Here is a 19,917-nt window from a genome sequence, read left to right as displayed (position 1 = left end):
CGTCTTGATCAGCTGCACAGATTGGGCAGAAAATGAACAAAAAAACAAATAAAAAACTTTTTGGAGAAGAAAAATGTTCAGAAAACCTGGAGAACTATTGATCAAGACAACTTTAAATGGTTAAAAAACAAAAAGTCTTGTTCTTTAGGAGCAAAATATGAAGAAATTAAAACTTCTGTACAAAGCTGTAGTTTGATGGAAAGTTTAAAAAAAATAAAAAAGTTTAGATTAAGTCACGTCTCATGAGGTAGGTGGTCTGTTGGGCAACAGATTATTCACGTTGACACTACAGCTGATTTCATACTGTATCATTATGACTCGTAGAACAGTGAAAATACTCAAACGACCTCGGTAATCATCTGACCCAACGCGTCAAACCACTGCTGTGATCCTCACAGGTTGTGTAATGTAATCCGTCACTACAAGCCAAGCCCATTTTTCACTGGAGACTTCTGCTCGTTTCGTTTCTGCGGAAGCCTTTTCCTGCACGGAGCGTCTAAATGTAGGTTAGCGGTGAGGAAACACTCCTCTGTGCGTCTCTGGGACCCTGAATGGAGGACATTTCTGGTCAGAAGCCAGTCCTGGTTTAGCATCTCGACTATAAATGCGAGCCTCTGTGAATGAGGTGATGCTGGAGTTCTGCCTGCACGCTGCCCACGCTCTCATACCTGCTTCAGCACGATGTGCATTCCTGTCCTGTCACGCTAAAACTCCGATGCCTCGAGCGTCATATTTCTCTGATTAGTATCTCAAGTCGGGCCATTAGAAATTTGATTGAGTAACAGTTTTCGCCCAAGCCCTGATCTGACTTGTGTCTGCAAAATGGCAACCGGAGTTGAATAGGCTTTAGAGAATTAAAGGCCTAGCGTTGCTTGAAAGAATGCAGATCGCCCGCCGCCTTTCATTCCAGAGTTTTGGATTAATATCATCTTGTGTTTAAAAAATAAAAGTTGTAGCTGTTTTGGTCAAACCTTGAAAGTGACATTCTGAGTCGTGACCTGTTGTGAGTCACTCTCAGCTACTACCACACCAAGTTTTGGCTCAGTGTCTGTAAAATCCTCTGAGCTGCAGCCATCGTTGATTAGCTGTGGCTGCCATCTTGATTTAAATTGAGCTCGAAAGATAATCTGTTGTAGATTTACTTTCTGACAGGTTAAATGAAATCCGTTCAGTGATTCGTGAGATGTTTTGCTAACTGTAGAGGCAAACACATGGACGTAAACATCGGCGGCGTGCGGTTCGACGGGGAACATCCACGCTCTGGGACAGGTTTACAGAGTCGAGCGAGGATCACCTCTGCAGCTCAGCTGTAACGAAGTCCTCACTGAGGTCTGGGTTCTCGTTAGACTCCCTCTTTGGTAAAACAAGCCCTGTGACCACTAACTCACACTCTTGTTGCCCTTCTAACCTCCCCTGTTCACCACCTTAAATGGAAATGGGGTGCGACCCAAAGTTTATGCACAGTAGGCCTCTGTTTACATAAACTGGAAAGATTTTCTTTCTGAACTCTGCATTGCAGTATTTAGAAATGCTCCGACGCCACAGTGGCCTCTGGCTGGGATGATTTATCTTCATTATGTTTATTGTGGCTCTGCATGATCGACCACAGTTGGTATTCTCGCTCATAATGAGTTATCTTTTTCCCCGCTCTGCTCGGTTTCCTCAACAAGGCTTCTGTCTCAGAATAATCTTGCGAGATTAGGCAGGGCAGAGATGTGACAGCAAAAGCACGGATTCTCTTGATGAGCTTAGTGAAAGTTTCTGAAGCTTACTTTGTCCGCTTACCTTTGTTTTGTTCAGAACAACGGTGCTGGTTTGAACCCGCTAAGCTGCTCATCTACGCGCACTTTAGCCCTCCTTTCTCAATTGTTCCTTTGGTTTCTCTTGCTTCATTGTCTTAGTTGTCAACAAAGGCTTTTTTTGTGCAAAGATGGTGTGTGTTGAAACGGAGAAACCCTGTTCGGATTCCTGCAGCCCCCTACATGATCCAGTTTAGCTGTTCAATGGAAGAAGGGGGTGGTTTTTAGTTTAAGCACTTTAAGAAGATAATGAAGGTGCTAGTTAGAAACTGAGGCACATTTTTGTTTAAACATGATCCTGTTTATACCACAAAACCTCCCCAACATATTACCCTCCTTACTGTTACTATTACCAAGCCCTCCTTTTTTTATTTCTCTCTGCCGTGACAACTACATAATCCCTCTTTGTGTTTGTGTTTAATTTTAAGAATGGCAACAATTTTTCCTCCTTTTACAACTTCTGTTTGGATGTGGATGACTGTTTATGATGCATTATACTGGATCTTGGGCATTTTCTGGGAATTCGGAGGACACCCAGGGGACATGGGAAATAATTGAACAATCTGCAGGATGCTTGTGTAAATGAATAAATAAAGACACGGGCAGTTTAGAGATCTGGAAAGGCACCATTTATACGTGCTCCCATCCAGATGTCGTCTTTTTCAGGGAAGGTTTTGCGTATTTCAGCAAGAAAACTCAAAGCCACATCACAGCATCGTGGCTTCGTAGTAGAACTGACCTTCCCGAAAACTAAAAAACATTTAATGCATCATGAAACAAAAGATTCAGCAAAGACTCGCGACTGTTGAGCAGCTAGAATCCTCCATCAGAGAAGAATGGGACAACGTTCCCCCCAAAACCTCCAGCAGCTGCTCTCCTCAGGTCCAGATGTTTACAGACTGATGGTAGAAGAAGAGGAGATGCTTCAGAGGGAGAGATGATTCTGTCTCAATTTTCTTGATGTGTTGCTGCCATTAAATTCCAAGTTATCTTATTTTTTTTTAATGGTACAATTTCTTATTTTAAACATCTGATCTGTGTCCTTTCCCCCACTGTGAATAAAATATGGGTTTATGGAGATATGCACAAATTTACATTCTGTTTTTGGTTACAACCCCATTTCCTGATGTAAATATCAGCTCTTCAGTTGGACCTGGAAATCGTCTCTTTCGCCACTAAAAGAAATTCTCCCCTTTTCCAATTTCCGCAGATCTCCAGCTGGTCTCACTCGGACACCTGCGAGCCGGACCCCTGTGAGAACGGGGCCACATGCCACAGCATGGACCAGGACTTCTACTGCGCCTGTCCCGAAGGCTACGAGGGGAAGACGTGCGAACGGCTGAAAGAGAACTGCCACACCACCCCGTGTCAAGGTGCCTGAATATACGCAGACTCACGAACAAACGTGTGCGTGCGCTAAAAATAATAAACTTTATTTATCTTTTCTTGTGCAGTAATTGATAGCTGCACTGTTGCCATAGCAACCAACGACTCAGCTGGAGTGCAGCACATACCGTCCAACGTCTGCGGCCCACGAGGGCGCTGCACCAGCCAGCCTTCGGGAAACTTCACCTGCGCCTGCGATCCGGGTTTCAGTGGCATCTACTGCCATGAAAGTAGGTTTTGTTGTCGGTTGAAATCAAATCCCCCTTTTTTAAGTGTGCTTTGGACTCATTTTTTGCTTTCCTCCTCGCCTCGCTGCAGATATCAACGACTGCGTCAGCAACCCCTGCAGAAACGGCGGCACCTGCATTGATCACGTGAACGCCTTTCAGTGCTTCTGCCCGGACGGCTGGGAGGGTCAGCTCTGCGATCTCAGTGAGTTCTTCAGCTCCCACGTCATTCGCCGCAAATATTTCCTCCTCCCGGATAATCTCCGGAGCTTTTGGGGGGGGGGAAAAAAACCCATAAAGGAAATCGTGCTCCTGCTTGCGCTGTTCTTAATCTCTTTGTATGAAGCGAAGGCCGTTTAATAATGAATGAACGAAAGAAAGAATGAGTCACCTTCCTGCTTCCTCAGATGTCAACGAGTGCAGACACAACCCCTGTAAGAACGGCGGACGCTGCGTTGACCTGGTAAACGACTTCTACTGCGAGTGCGCCGACAACTGGAAGGGCAAGACCTGCCATTCCCGTGAGTTATGTCGTCTCTGTCCACGGCTGTCGTTGTCAAAATTCCATTTTCATCATTTATATGTACAGTTTAATCATCTTATAGGACCAAACAGAAAACGTAAAACCAGACAGAATCAATCTGGTTGCACTGAGTAAATTAGTCGTCATAAAATAGACAGGACTGAGATGCAGATAAATTAAAAAAAAAAACTCTTTGATGAAAGAATATGGCCTCTGCTTTGCATGTCAAAGGCTTAAATGGAGGTTTTACATGATCTGTTAGTGCTCAGGGTTTGTGATGCCACCAGCACACCAAATGTTAACTCAATAATTGTATAATTGGCTGAGTTATAGCTGTTTTTGTTCAATGAGCTGTGGTGGCCATCTTGAATCATGTTGACTCTGAACATTAATCAGTTAGACGTACATCCAATAATTATTATCTGAGAGTTTCATTAAAACTGTCCAGTTGTTCATGCAGTAAAACAAACACATAGACATACAGGTAATCTGTCGCTGGGCTTTAAAAGAGCCAAGTTTGGAAGAAAAACAGAATGATCCGTACTTCATGGGATCAGCAGCCTAACACTAAAGACGTAACCAAAGGGATGAGCCTGAGGAACCCAGGCCTTTCCTGACTGAGGTCTATCAGACAGGAAAGCTTCATCTTAAAGGCAGAGCACGTGTCTGCCTCCTGTTCATGTTTTCCTTGATTGTTGAATTTATTTATTTTTCTTCTTAGGTGAGAGGCAGTGTGACGAAACCACCTGCAGTAATGGCGGCACCTGCTACGACCACGGCGATGCCTTCCGCTGCTCCTGCCCACCTGGCTGGGGAGGAAACACGTGCAACACAGGTGAGGCTTTACACGACAGAATGAACATTTACTCGGAGCTCACGCTCTTTGGACAAAACGGTGTATTAAAGGTTAAATAAAGAAGTGAAGAAGTTCTGTTTATGACTCGTTTGAACTGAAATTTTGTTTTGCTTTGCATGAAATTTTAACTAATACCTTATCACAGCTCCTAACTACTTTAAAGCCTTAATTCACCTGTAATGTAGTTTTTATGATTGAAGGTATTAAGCTGTAAATAACTTAAGGACAAAGCAACAATGACTGAATCTTTTTCTGCAGAAGGCTTGAGTTTTGAGGCTTTTGATTGATTTCTTTAAGACTTTGTGGTAATAATTTTGGATTCTTTTCTTTTCTTTTCTTCCTTTTTTGCAGCCAAAAACAGCACATGTGCCTCCAGTCCTTGCTCCAATGGTGGGACGTGTGTGGGAGGAGGAGACACCTTCTCCTGCATCTGCAAAGAAGGCTGGGAGGGCCCCACCTGTGAACTGAGTTAGTCCACCTGCACTTTATTTTATCCTACCTAAAAGGAAAATCCCCATCCTATAAATCATTTAATTTATACGCCACCTTTCTGGTAAAGAACACAAATTAAAATGACATAAATGGAATGATCTGTGCTTTAGTTATTTTAGTTTACAAGTTCTGGGAAGCTTTTTTTTTTTTTTTGTCATAACCAAGAGTTTTAAGTGTCACAGGAAAAAAGATGACAAACACAAGTTGTTTTTTTACATTTAAGATTGGAAAATAAGGTCAAAATCGGGGGATCATTTGCCATCTTATGCAATCATCAGCTTTTAATATCTCTTTTAATTGGACTGAACTTTAAACAGCACAGATTGGCTGCACCAAAGCCAACGTTCTCTTAAATCCTGAGAAGATAATTGATGTTATTCACCTCTCACAGTTTGATTGTTGTGGTTAGATGGCATTTTTTTTCAAATAAAAAGCCAACCATGCTCTAAATGTTTTGAATACAGTGTAAATGACTAAATTACCACCACAGCTTTTCAGTATTTTATTTTTTTCTTTAACAGACACGGACGACTGCAATCCTCATCCATGGTAGGTAGCGTTTCTCGCAAAATTCACAAATATCTTTTCTTCCCCCCTCTTTCCTTTCCCTAATCTGCACACTTCACACAGACGGCTGGAGGGGTGACAAGCCATTAAAGACCAGTGGAAGTTGTCCTTAAATCTAGCCTCAAAGGGAGCGGGGGGTCGCTCTGGTACTGAATAGGACAGTGAGAGGTGGGAGTTTTGTGGGGAGGACAAGAGTCCCGCCGACCCTGCGGTGAATACAGGTTGGGGGGAAGGTTGAGTGGCAGAAGGGGATGTATGTGTCCATTCTTCCTGTGCAACCTGGGGGGGGGGAGCTTGGCTTTGAGGAGGTATGGAAGGGAGGCATGATGAGAGGAGGGGAGGGGAGGGACTAGACACGCCTATTAGCATCTGAAAGGTGGAGGCTTGTATTGATGAGTTGAATTGAGCTCTATGACCCCCACCACTAACACACACACACACACACACAATGTACTTTGTCGCAGCTGGAAAGGATGTACAGCCTCATCTAATCGTTTATTTCTTTCCCCTCGCAGTTATAACGGTGGGATCTGTGTGGACGGAGTCAACTGGTTCCGCTGTGAGTGTGCTCCTGGTTTCGCTGGACCCGACTGCAGAATCAGTGAGTTTCTTACCAATATAACCTTTCACCCACACACACACACACAAAGTTACAAAATCCTCAAGCCCCCACTGTATCTTAAACAACACGATAAAAATGAAGATTATGGATCGATTGAGAGAGAAAGGAGCTGAGCTAAAGTTATGGACGAGGATTAGACGGACACAATGACACCTAAATGCAAGCCCTCTACCCTTTTTCATCGTTCTTTGACGCCTCGGGGGTCAGAGGTTGTCCCTCCTCCATACTCACACAGTCACACTTTCACACTCCGAAGACAAATTACCCAGTGACCCTGAAATTCTTTTTCTGTTCCTTTGTTTTGACCGGATAGCATTCAATCTTTGTAGTCCAGCTAGAATATGAGAATTCTCATCCAGAGTGGGTTTCTGTGATACTCAGGACGACAAAGACCAAAGATTCCTGCTGGTTTTAAGGTGCCTGCAGACAGAGAAGCTGCTTGAATATTTTATGTTCAGAAGAAGCCTACTGTTAGCCTTGAATCTACCAATGTTTAAGATTGTGGTTGTTTAGACTTATGTGGTCAATGGCAAGAAGCAGTCAGCAGTAAATACTTTAAATTCAGTTGAGTTCAGTTTATATCATACCTACTCATAAAAAAGCCATCTCAGCCCACTGGATGTATGAAACAAACAGGTCCAATTCTAATCCAACTGCATTATATTCAATTCATCCAACTCATTCCCTTCATAGCTTAAACTAAGACTAAGAAACTGTTTTTTGAGGCAATTAATTTACCACCTCAGGCAGTTTATCAGCACCTCTTATTAGTTATGACATTGCTAAGCTTCTCTGCGTGGCAGAATCTTTGTCACAAATGCTCCGAAGTCTCCAGTTAGCCTCGTTCCTCTAATTTGGCGGCCTTTTCTCTCCACAGACATAAATGAGTGCCAGTCTTCTCCCTGTGCCTATGGAGCCACCTGCGTGGACGAGATCAACGGCTTCCGGTGCATCTGTCCTCTGGGTAGATCAGGAGCGCGATGCCAAGAGTGTAAATGCTTTTAGTTCCTGGCTTTGGACGTGTAAGTCGACGTGAATGACTTGTTGCTAAAACTCAACGTGACCGTTTGTTTCTATGCAGTCATTGGCATCGGAAAGCCCTGCCACTATACTGGTCTGCAGTTTCCCCATGGCAGCCATTGGGAGGAGGAGTGCAACAACTGCCACTGCTTCAACGGCAAAGTGGACTGCACAAAGGTAACCTGTCCTTCTAAACACTCTGCAAGTAATCTACGACAATGCTTTGGTGCTCACAGTCAACATCTGGTTCCTGTTGGTCTGTGTGGATCCCTCTACAAACATCTAATCAAACTCCAGGCCTCGAGGGCCGCTGTCCTGGAGCTTTTAGGTTTTCCTGCTCCAACACACCTGATTCAAATGGTTTGATTAGCTCCTCACCAAATCATCAAGTTCTCCAGGAGCATGGCAACAAGTTATCCATTTAAACCAGGTGTTTTAAAGCAAGAACACATCTAAAACATGCAGGAGAGCGTCCCCCCGAGGAATTGAGTTTGACGCCCCTGATCTAACCCAATGTGTCCATTCAGACAGACCCAGAACTTACTGATTTAAGACACTATAGTTGTAAAATGAATGTAGCCATTGGTGAATACATGGAAAAACACAGTTTGACTTTAAAAAGTACCTTTATAGAAGCTCATTCTGACAGGAAAATCTACAAATTGTTTTACACATTCCAAGTAAAACAAGTTGCTAGATAATCAAAACGACTAATAAATAACATGATTGGAGAAGTTAAAATGGGAACTCTTTTGACCCTGTGACACCAGGTGCTTTGTGGTCGCCGTCCCTGCCAGCTGGAACCATCAGACCAGGACCAGAGACGGAAGTCCTGCCCAGCTGGACAGGAGTGTCTGGAGCACAGCTACTACACCTGCTTCTCCCCCCCCTGCGGTCAGTGGGGGGTTTGTTCGATGGCTGGACCTTTACCTCCACAAACGACAACCAACTGCCAGCCGAACAGCGGCCATTTGGACAACAGCTGCGGTCGCATAACCCTGGTTTTTAACAGAGACAAAGTACCGCCGGTGAGTCGTCGATGGCGCTGCTCGTCACTGCTGGTAGTTTGGAAGTTTTGAATTGGTGCTGATAATGTTTTCTTGTGCGTATGCAGGGGACCACGGTGGAGGATATTTGCTTTGAGCTGAGGTATCTTCCTGATACCAGAAGCTTGGCAAAAGACCACGCCCTCCTTCTGCTCTGCGACCTTTCTCATTCGAATCAGGATGCTGTAGAAGTGGCTTTAGTAAGTCAAATACCCAGACATTTTTATTCATTATTATTTTGACAAATGACTGATAATCAGCTCATTGGTTGGTTACAGTTTCCACCTAACATGTAAAGTAGTAAAACTATAAAAACTGTATATATTTCCTCATTTTTACTGAGGTGTGCAGTTGTAACTAAAATACATTTTGTTTAAAAAGAAGTGCAAAATCTTTAACTTTAACTGTTGCGGTCAACTCTGGCTGTCAGCAAAGTATCTCCTAAACTACTGGATGTGTTGTAATGATATTTTCTGAAAGTAAACATTGGATGTACGTCTACAACTGATTAACCATTGGAGCCAGCCCAATTCAAGATGTCCACCACAGCCAACTGATCTTAGAAATTAGTATTTTACAAATCTTGGGCTAAAATCTGGCGTTTTCAACACATGGTCCAAAACAAATTGTGCAAGAAATTACAATATCCCATCATATTGTGTTTAAAGTTTGACCATAACTCCATCATTCCTCATCATGAGGTGATCTTAGTCTAAAACTCGGATGCATTCCTTCAATGAATGATGGGCCTTGGATTCAACAATATTTTGACAAACAGTCAGCTCATTGCTTGGTTACACCTTCCTCTAGATCTGAACAGTACTAATACTGTTTGCATACCTTATTTGCAAAAACAGTTTTTACCCCGTACAAGTGCATCGCCTTTTTATCAAAAGGCGGAGGCCATCTTAAGTGGGCGTAAAACTATGCACTTTACTTTTTCTGATGAAAAGATAATCACTGGTTGGGGTAAAACCCATTGCTACTGGGAATGATGCAACGTGCACCAGATTGAAGGTGTCGGCATTGTGTGAACTTGTCCGCTGAGGGCTGGAATGTCACAAATGTTCGTTTTTATATAAACTATTGGCACTCTGATTCCACCGCTCACTCCCAGATGTTGCCTGACCTTCTTCTTGCTTGTCTTGATCCAAAGTCTTTCCAGCCGGAGAATTTGCCAGACCACAGCCTGATCCAGGAGGCTGCCAGTGCCATTGTGGGGACCTTATCGAAGAGGCACAACAGCTCCGTCATGTTGGCGGTCATTGAGGTCAAAGTGGAAACGCAGGTCATGCCTCCTTCAGTGGGTGAGTAACAATAAAAAACGGTGGACCTCAGGGCTGTGTTGTGGGCCCCATTTACCTTTCCGATTATGAACTTCTCATTTCTTTCCTCCTTTTCCTTCCCGTACCTGACAGATTACCTAGTGCCTCTTCTGTGTGTCGTCTTCTGTTTGCTCTGCCTCTTCGGCATCATCGTCTGCGTTTGGTGGACGCGCAAACGGAGAAAAGAGCGCGAGAGGACCTCCTCGCAGGCGGCCAACGACGCAAACGTCAACAACCACTGGGAGCCGCTGCGGCTCGTCGTGGGACGCGAGCAGCCGCAGCAGCTTAAGGAAAACAACAGGGAGGCCGAGCAGGAGCGCAAAAAGCTCATGGGCTCCTCCTGTCGGACGTGTGACGATGATGATGGTGAGGAGGAGGAAGAAACGGAGGGCGAGCTCGAGGAGGAGTGCGGCGGCGCGGAGGCGGGAAAGCAGCTAGTTTATAAGTACTCTAAGACTGCGGTGCAGTCCAGTGGGGGAGTGATCTGTACCCTGCACAGCTCCAGTTCACCCCTCAGAGCTCCCCACCGGACCCAAGGCTACAGCCCGAAAGACAACCGCTGGAAAAACGTCAGGGCCGTCTTCACTGGTCAGAAAGAGCTCAGAGACCATTGTGTATAAGGAGTTTAAACAGAACAATGCAGAAGCAAGAGGCTGCAAGGCAGCAACTATTCTATTACGTTATGGACTTCTTTTGAAAAGGAACAAAGGCTTCGTGTTTTCTTAAGCCTTTTTTTTGTTGGTTTATTTGTCACTGGGGGCTGGAGCAGTGAACATCTTATTTTCGCTTCTGATCTTTTATTTTTCTTTGCGTATAGAAGAAACTGAAATGTAACATTATTTCAGGAAGCAAAAGAAGCTTTCTGCATTTTTTTTTTTTTGTTATGGATTTAAAGAAACATTTGGTTTATTGAAATTGACTTAAAAGAAAAGCTGTATAAGGATTGTTTACAGATGATTATGATTTGTTTTTGTTGTCAGTGGGCTCCTGTTCAGTGTCTGTGGGGGTTTCTACACATTAAGGAGACTGTAAAGGACTGTTGTATCCAACCCTGCCTTTTGCTCCGTCACCTTCCAACTTCGCCCACCGATCCACCTGTGGCTGTCATGCTCAAGCCTTACCAAAACACTCGGCCTGGAGGGGGAGGGGAGAGGGGACAGAAACCCCAGTGCCTACTATGTGGCCTTCCGTTGTTCGTTTATTTTTTCCTTCTCCTGTCTCTCAGTTGTCTCGGCTGAAAGCTGTATTTGAGGATTTTTTGCAGTATTTGAGTTGGTAGCAAGTGCCTTTCTAAGAGTCGCGTCGTGGCTCCGAGTCGTGCTGCCCAGTTTGACCTCCTTGTTCTCTGATCTCAAAGGAATACGTGTACATTTACAGCTCAGTTTCACAGCAGCGCCGTTCAAGGTATTTGATCAAAAAACCAGAAACGACTACTCTGTACATACCTGTAAATACTAAAGGAGTCGCTGTGTATATTTGAAATAAGTAACTTAAATACAAGTCACACATTTTTATTATTATTATTTTTATTTTATTTTTTTTTTACAATGTCATTCCTTTTATTTATGTCAGTCAAAAAAAAAGCAGGTTTTATAACACTTAATATCCAGAGTCCCACAGTTGAGAACCTTTACAGCAAGGTACCACCTTTTGAAGGATTTTCTGAAGGGTTTAAAAACGGTTTGCAGTGGAAATGCAGTTTGTTTTGGTGTAGGTGTGTTTATTTAATCAGTTTCATTCAAATAAATAAGAAAGTTTTCCCAAGACCTGTTTTTATTTTACAGTTATTAAAAGTGAGGACAAAATTCAGTTTTTTTTTTTTCTTTTTAGCTTTTTTTTAAACCTTTTTCTGTTCAAGTTATTGCTGAAAAGCTGCCAACGTCATAGACTCAAAGTGTTTGAACTGTTTGGAAACCCATCAAAAATCCTTTTGTTTCAGGTGCCTTAATGTAATAATTTATTACATTTCTTATTTATGTTTATTATCGGTCATCTTGGTTTATTTTTTTTTTGTTGTTGGTTTTGTTTTCACTTCTAAGGAAAGTAATTCTGTCAATCATTTAGCGGTGTATTGTGGCGCTTTATTCGCTCTCTGGTCATCTCACCTCGTCTTATCATCGATTCCTGAAATCAAACTCCAGCGAACGATTGGGAAGAAATGGAGCTATCCACCATAGCAGTTTTCAGTGTTATGAATGTGGATCTTATTAGGTCAAATGTGGACGTCATGCATTTGTTTCATGTTTGGTTCAAAGGCTTTAATGAAGGGAACAATGTTTGCAGATGTCGAGGTTTTTTTTTTTTGTTTTCGTTTTTTTTTTTTTGGCTATCTTGCAAATGTGTTTGAATCTGAGTTGATAACTTATTAAAATGACAGTTTTACCCCCTTTTTCAGACCATGTCATTGTTTAAGAAACACCACTGTATTTCTGTAACTGGGACACAGCAAAATAAAGAATTTAAGATGCATCACTGCTGGTGTTAAAAGCTGAATATGCATATTGTATCTCTGTTGTTCAAGGGACAAACGTTTAATTTTGTACAAAGTAAAAAGTTTTCATTCTTTCAGTGGATGTTTCATTGTTTTAAATAATCATCCCGTTTATTTATTAAAGCAGTTTTGACACATCGTGATCACACTTGTAGTATTTGGATTGTGGCGAGCTGCAGCGCGGACAGCTGGACATCATTTAACCCAAACGTCTTGTTGGCGCGAGAAGGAATCTAAACTTGGGAGTACAGAACGTAATAAAGTCCATTTAGTCAAGTGCTTTGAAGCTTTATGTCACATGGTTTTTATTAACAGACAGAATTTCCTTAAAATAAGAAATCTTTAACGTTATTAAGACCTTACTATGTTGCCCTAAGATGGTGTAAATGATGAATATTGATCGTTAAAACATTTTAAAAGTATATAAAACAAACTTTTTAATATAAATAAACGGTCAAAAGACAGTCTGCTGAAGGGGGTTTTCCACCAAACTAGTTGTAGTTTTATTATGTGCACTTCTGTTTGGTTTTGACCATCAAATCACCAACTCTATCACTGAAATCTACCAGACTGGCACCAATTGGTTCATAAAAAATAAAGTCTTAGCTTTTTTTAAATTTTATTTTCATTCCATCTTAATCATGGTTAGGTGTTAGTGATATACTGTATTTTCATTTTGTTAGCTTTAAATTTAAATGTAATTTATACATAATGGTACAAGTCCCCTTCGCTATTAGAGATTAGCACTAAAACTCGTCTGTGTTTGCAGCTTTTGGCCCGTTGATAAAGAGGTCTCCTTACAGTCGGAGGGTTGGGGGTTCAATCCCCTTAGCTGCTGTGGGCTGAAGTGTCCTTGGGCAAGATGCTGACCCCCCCACTGCCCTAGATTGGCTTATCTGTGCATAAAAGAACACAAAGTGCTCTGCAGAACCTGGAGAGGTTAAAAAGGCACTTCTTAAGGGTGGTCCGTTTACCGTTTAGCCCTCGGGAGATGAATCTCGTTCGTTAATCCCCGACATTTTGTTCAGAAGATGACAAAATGTGGTATCTAACAGATGTCAAAACCTTTTACCACAGGATTATGCTGAAACACTAAATGTTCCACTGCCTTTTGTTGTCCTGCCAAGAGTTGTTTGCCCGCTTTACTCAGAAGTTGTAACCGCTGAAGCTAAAAATGCAGACGTTGCCTTAAAGCTGTCAAACCCTTACCGTAAACAGGTTTTACGTGTTCGGAGCTGCAATGAAGGAACAACTCTGCAGCCATTTTTATCATTTTGGGCTGATTAGCAGATGTTAGCATGCTAACACAAAAAAAGGAGTAATATTAGCAAACTGAAGCCAGCGTTCAGTGCAGCTGCCTTTGTTCAGCTGTGGAATATAAGTACATTTACTTCAGTGTGTTAAACTATGATTTGTGTTACTTTACTTCGTGTCTTTAGTATTTTATTGTCCAATATTAGCATAGTGTTAATGTAAGTATGCTACCAGTCATTAAATACAAGCTGAAGTAGTTGGTCAGCGCAGGTTTTAGAAGATTATTTGGCAACTTTGACACTTCTAAAAGTCATAACGAGCAAATAATGTTAAACCTCCTGGTTTAAAGGGTGTAAAGGGTTGGTGGTTTTAGTTTTATATGTACATCTTTAATACTTTTAGGATTTTTACAAGTCGCTTAGACAAAACAGGCATTTTTGAAGGTTTCACTTTGATTATGGTTTGCTTATTGTGAACTCAAACTCAACAGCAGGCATGAATTGTGCAAATTAAAAGACAGATAAGTGAATTAAGACTAAACTGGACCACAAAAACTGCACTTTGGTTGTGTAGGAGGGATTTCTATGGACATAATAGCTCATTTTAATGTTGACTGGGAGCTTAGAAACTCAAATTTTTATTTATTTTTTCCTAATTAAACATGAAAACCAGTGGTCTCCAATCCTGGTCCTGGACGGCCACTATCCTGAATATTTTACTTGTTTCTCTGCTCCAACACACCTGATTCAGGGGTTAAATCACCTCTTCATGTTCTGCAGAAGCCTGTTAATCACCCATTGATTCAAATCAGGTGTGTTGAAGCAGAGAAACATGCAGGATAGTGGCACAAAGAGGACCAGGATTGGACCCCTGATTTAAACCATTAATGATAAATACTTTTTGCATTTTAAGAAAAAGGATAGCAATATATGATCCCTCTTATTACTTCCATATCTGGTTAGTTGTACCAGTTATCAGGTATGTTTTCAGTAACTACAGGATATGAAGTGGCTTCATAATACTGCCTGGTCCCAGAAGTACCAGGTATGTACTTGATAAACCTGTACCAGTACTCAGTATGTACCTGGCTGTATTATGTACTTTTACTAAGATTAAGATGATTTTCAAACATTCAAAGATTAAATGTTGTTGGGTGTGTTACAGTCAAATCTGAGCAAATTAACAGTTTCATGGTGAGATGACAAGTACTATGTTAATTACACTAATTAATCATCTCCCTTGTCAAAACAGGTCGAGATTTCCTTTCAGCTTTAACTTCTGCCGGTTAACACATTCATTGATATTTTTGGAGTTCCTACAGAACGGCTCTTTCCTTCCTCTGTGTGAGCTGAAGGATCGATCGGCTCAGTAACCTCTCCAGCCTTCCCACATCCGGCCATAACCCTCGCCCCCACTACACCAATAGAGCCTCGTCTCCTGCTCTGGGCCGATACGTCCTCCTCCAATGGGAGGCTGGCATGATGGTCTCTGGCGGGGTGACGGTGGGGTGGGACTCTTTACCTCCTGGTCTCCCATGGGTACCCCTGGCTGGTGCTAATGGGACCTTGTTGGAAAGGCTGGATCAGGTTACACGGCTTCGTGGAAGAGCTTGTGTCATCCTCCGACAGGGAAAGGGAGCTGATAATGTTTACAGATATGAATATCAGCATTATCAGAGCCTGTAAATGGCAGCTCCTGGATAGTAACAACTGTAATGTCCTAATATCTATTTTCCTGTATTTTATTTTCCAGCTCCTCTTCATTTAAGAATCAAATAAAAGAAAAAGCTTTACTCTAAGAAGTAAAATGACTATATAAGGTGAAACTTCTAAGTTTACAGGGCATTGCAGCCCGTGTTTAGTTTATATTTTTGTTTTTATTTTCTTATCTTTCTCAACCAAAACAATTCATTTCACAAGATGTGGATAAAATTTAAACAGAACCTTGCACTGAATGCAGTGTGAATGAGCCGAGTGCAGAATGATGAAGAAACTGAAGCTGAAAGTAGCAAAACAATAGCTAAAAGGCTAGCTGCAAATTATATATTTTTATTATTATATTTTGTAACTGTCTGTAGTTACTTGCTCAAACTGAAGCAGGTTGTTTTCTTTTTCTCCTAAAAGTAATGATCATAAAACCTTGAAATGATTTAATGAAATTTTTTCTTTTTGCTTGTGCTGGAATATATCATTCAGTGTTCTCTGAAACGTAATTACTTACTTGTGTAGAAAGGTATAAATGTCCTGTTGAAGAGGTTTAAAATCTTTTTGCACCCGATGTTTTCATTGTCGATCCTGTTATTATTGTTCTACGCCTGATTTTTAAATATAGAACCATTTATTCTGAGTGCCTGCTTGGTACCAGGACCAGAGGTGGGCTGTTGAGTTGTCTTTGTGCCTGTCAACATCGATAACCCCCACCGATTCCAGACTCCATTGGTAAACTGACACCAGAGACCAAAAGTGGCTCCCCGTAGCAGCCAAGGACATTTCAGTCTGCTGTGTCTGTAAACACGTAGTACTCGGCTGCCACACTCCTCTCAAAATGGATGAAAGCATTTGCAGGGAAAGTAAACAGCGTAAATTTTAAAAAAGGCCTATTTATCTGACAGAAAACATGAACTTTGTGATGGTTGCAGGCTCTTTTCTTTGCACCCAGACAGACCGAACAGCGGGAATATTTAGTGCGCTTGGCACCCGGTACATCTGTTGGTGAGGGTCTTTAGGACCATCTGACAGTGAAGGCAGCTGGGTGACAGGATTTTAGGCTAAGCCCTTCACCCCATTACAAACACACTCACACGTACAGAAAGTCTACTCATGCACACACCAAAACACGTCCCTTATGGGACTTCAAATTGGCACGTGCTGGTGGAAAGAGGGCTGCAGCTGGCACCACGGGCTGACTAACTGAGGCGGCAAAGTAAGCCACAGTGTACCGACTGTGTCTGTGTTTGGGTGGGGGCGGGGGGGTGTATTTACAGGCTATGCAGGCCCGTCTTGGCATTGCTGTAACCCCAACACTTAACTCTCTGCACTGTGAGACGGGGAGGGCACTATCTTGGCAGAAAGGAGAAAATAGCCGGGGCTGCAGGAGATTCATGGGAGCATTTCTGCGACAGCTGTTCCACACAGGTTGCGTGCTTCTCAGCTGAGCAGAGATGTAAAACATGGCCGTTGCACGCCAGTAAGGCGCTTAAAGTGAGCAAAACGAAGCACCCGTGTAGCAAGAATCAATGGCTGTGGGGAAGTTTTGAGATAAAAATGCAGTGAAATGCGTTTGAAAGGTGCAGACATCAATCATTTAAAGGGCATTTTTAACAGCAGAGCTTCAGCTAGTTATCACTAATAAATCTAGTGTTTCATCAAGCTGTTCCATCCAATCAAGTTAACCCAATCACAACTTCCAAAAGGTAAAGTTGATCTTTTTCAGATGTTCTGGCCAACGAATAGTCCAAAACCCAACAAAGCCAAGACATTCCACCACTAAAAGTTAATAATAAAGACTAATAAGTTGATTTCATTACAGAACAATGTTCTCCTGAGAAACTTTGGTACTTTGACACAGATAACTGATGCTCATTAGGACAGGAGGACAGAGTTCATAAGTACTTGAGAATGTGAAGCATTCTGATGCAGCAGGACAAAGAGTTACAACCTAAAATAACCAAAGGCTTGGACTAGTTTTCTACATTTTGGAGACAGGATATTCCTATTTTTGGACAATATTGTTTAAGTGAAAAGAAGTGGTGAAAACTTTCTTTAGCGGTATGTTATGTCCGAACTCAGAAAACCAGTCGGATTGGTTAATAGTTGTGCTCAGTGACCAGGCTAACTACTGTTCGTGCTACAAGCCGGTGGATTTGTCTGCGTTCAAACGAATGGCTGCTAGTAGTGGTTGGATAGTGCCGTGTTTGTGACTGCACTGGTGCAAACTCAAAAGTTCAAATAAAAAGTTTATTTCTGAAGTTATCACAGCTTTTCATGTGTGAGTCAGCCATATTGGATTTTGAGGATGGGGTTCCTCTTTCTGAGTTGGAATTCTGACTTCGGGACGGTGTTCAAGTTGATTTTTCCGACTTTGAACTCAGAAATTTAGACTTTCTTGTACAAATAGAACAAAGAATTAGTCATTGTAGACGATATAATTCTAAGGTGCTCAGTTCTAAGATGTGCACGTAGTCTTCAAAGTTAATTGGTTTTATTTAGTTTTAAAGATAGGTGTAGATGAGGACCATCTGCAAAGCAATGAGAATTTAACCCCTTGCTGTCTGATGATATTCTCTAACTGTAGCATATTTAAAGTTAAAACAAAGCATGGGTCCAACACGAAACCCCACAGAATTCAATGCCTTCATATTTGTGAGCTATTACCACTCTGCAAGCTGTTTCATGCAAACTTAACAAGGTTTAAATATTCAGTATTGACAGAATAAAGCACCCGGGGCTTGTAGCTTAATTTTAATATGATTTTTCCATTATTTTTAAGAGATTTATAGCCATATATTTAACTGAAAGTTATAAGTCATAGCTAGATTTGTATGTTGAAAAGAATTTAATCTGTTTTTAAACCTGAATGTGCAATTAAAAACTGTCTGATACTAGTTTTAACAATCTCAAAAATATCTGCCTTTTTGTTTTTGTCGCTCCACAGGTCACGACAGCCATGGAAGTCATTCAAAACACACGTGTTGGGTTTAAAGGGGTCAGATGGTTAAAGGAGGCTAAGCAAACTGTGAGTTTACATCTACAGCCTCAACACAGCAAGAAGGCCTCGTCTGCATGCTTGCAGACATCTTCATGCGACGGCGTGGTGCCGTTAACAGCTGCTGGTGGACACGACCTCGTGACCTCACGCTGCCTAAATATATACCATTTAATGCACACCTATCTTTACATGAACTGGCAAATGAAAAGCCCGTGTGCTTGGGACGGTGCTTCGTCGGGACCTTGTCATGTACTTTTCCATCCTCCTGTATATTTGCCTCAACATATTCCGTGCATGTCTGTTTGTACACGCTCAAGTAACAGCGTGCAGTGAAACCCAACACTCTGTGCAGGGATATGCAAGGTCAATTTGCACCTCTCCCAGCCTGAGTGACGTCGGGGAGTGTAAAATACCCTCAGGAGCCACTCTGAAGCAAGTTGCAGTTTGTACAGTCCAACGAAATTAAAAGCTGCAGAACTGTAGTTAAGTTACAATTAAGAGCTGCACTGAAATTTTGAGGTCTTTGACTGGTTGCTGTGAACATCTGAGGATAAAACTGTCATCAACATCTGTTTCTGGCAGCGCTGCAGCTCACTCTATAATTGTTTAGTGTTTATGTCCATTAGAAATTGAAAGTAAGTGGCTCTTTTTAAAATTTATTCAAAGCGTGTATCCGTAGGTATGTGCAGGTAACCGTAACATCTGGCCTTTCAGTCAACCAAACATAAATCAGACTCACCTTCAACATTTACACCTTGTTTTAACTTCACTCTTTAAAACATTAATTCAGGTTTTTAATATTTAATGTAAGTTGGCAGCCGCACAGTTTGACTCTTTCAGTGATTTTGGGATTGTTTAACACAAACAAAATGGTTTTGAAGATTGTAGATTTAGCCTTGATGTGATTTTCATTGACTTCTTTTAACGCTCATCTGAGAAGCCAGACCCCAAAGATAAAAACTGCTGAACTGAGCAGTTATCGCCCACCTCCATGAAAGATGGGCGATCATGTAACTTCTGTATGTGTTTTTAGGTTTTTGAAACTCTCAGAAAGTATTTACTAAATGTACAGTAAATGTTAAACTAGATTAAAATGTGAATATTGCTAAAGATATCCATCAATCCATCCATTTTTTTCCTTTTTAACTAGACGGTAAAGTAGTAAAAGACTAGCTACAAGCTAAAAAAAGTAAAGGTATAGTAGAAGCTAAAAGTAGTATAAGGCTAACTAAAAGTAGCAAAAAGCTAGCTAGCTAAAAGCAAATTGTAGCAAAATGCTAGCAAAAAACCTGAAAGTAGCAAAATGCTAGCTAAAAATATCAAATGGTTAGCTACAAGCTAAAAATAGCAAAGGGCTAGTAGAAGCTAAAAGTGGCACAAGCCTAACTAAAAGCAGCAAAAGACTAGCTAGAAGCTAAAAGAAGAAAAAAAGCTAAAATTAGCACAAGATGACATAAAATAGTTGGTTTGCTGAAGCAGGTTACTAAAAGAACAAGGTTTCCGAAGGAATTGAAGAATCCTCAGTGTGTTTCTAAGAGGAAAATATTGTTGTAAATAAAATTAAATGTTTTGAAAAACCCAAAAGTCGCAGCAGCCATCTCC

At 41.6% G+C, this 19,917-nt stretch overlaps 1 protein-coding gene across 1 annotated transcript in view; it reads left to right on the top strand.

Moving 5' to 3' along the window:
* The window catches only part of jag2b (jagged canonical Notch ligand 2b), a gene marked incomplete at its 5' end in the record, with an annotated part of 52,745 nt that extends 40,248 nt beyond the window's left edge, over positions 1-12,497 (top strand). Inside the window, 14 exon segments of the mRNA XM_025005014.2 lie at positions 3,010-3,172; positions 3,254-3,415; positions 3,504-3,617; positions 3,820-3,933; positions 4,657-4,770; positions 5,143-5,259; positions 5,805-5,832; positions 6,366-6,451; positions 7,350-7,463; positions 7,554-7,669; positions 8,263-8,520; positions 8,607-8,738; positions 9,695-9,845; positions 9,957-12,497. Coding sequence (XP_024860782.1) covers positions 3,010-3,172; positions 3,254-3,415; positions 3,504-3,617; positions 3,820-3,933; positions 4,657-4,770; positions 5,143-5,259; positions 5,805-5,832; positions 6,366-6,451; positions 7,350-7,463; positions 7,554-7,669; positions 8,263-8,520; positions 8,607-8,738; positions 9,695-9,845; positions 9,957-10,483 — 2,196 coding nt within the window.
* Between the last annotated feature and the right edge of the window lie 7,420 nt (positions 12,498-19,917).

The sequence above is a fragment of the Kryptolebias marmoratus genome, linkage group LG19, assembly GCF_001649575.2.
Source record: "Kryptolebias marmoratus isolate JLee-2015 linkage group LG19, ASM164957v2, whole genome shotgun sequence".
NCBI lineage: Eukaryota > Metazoa > Chordata > Actinopteri > Cyprinodontiformes > Rivulidae > Kryptolebias > Kryptolebias marmoratus.
This window is presented reverse-complemented; position numbering and strand designations above follow the sequence as displayed.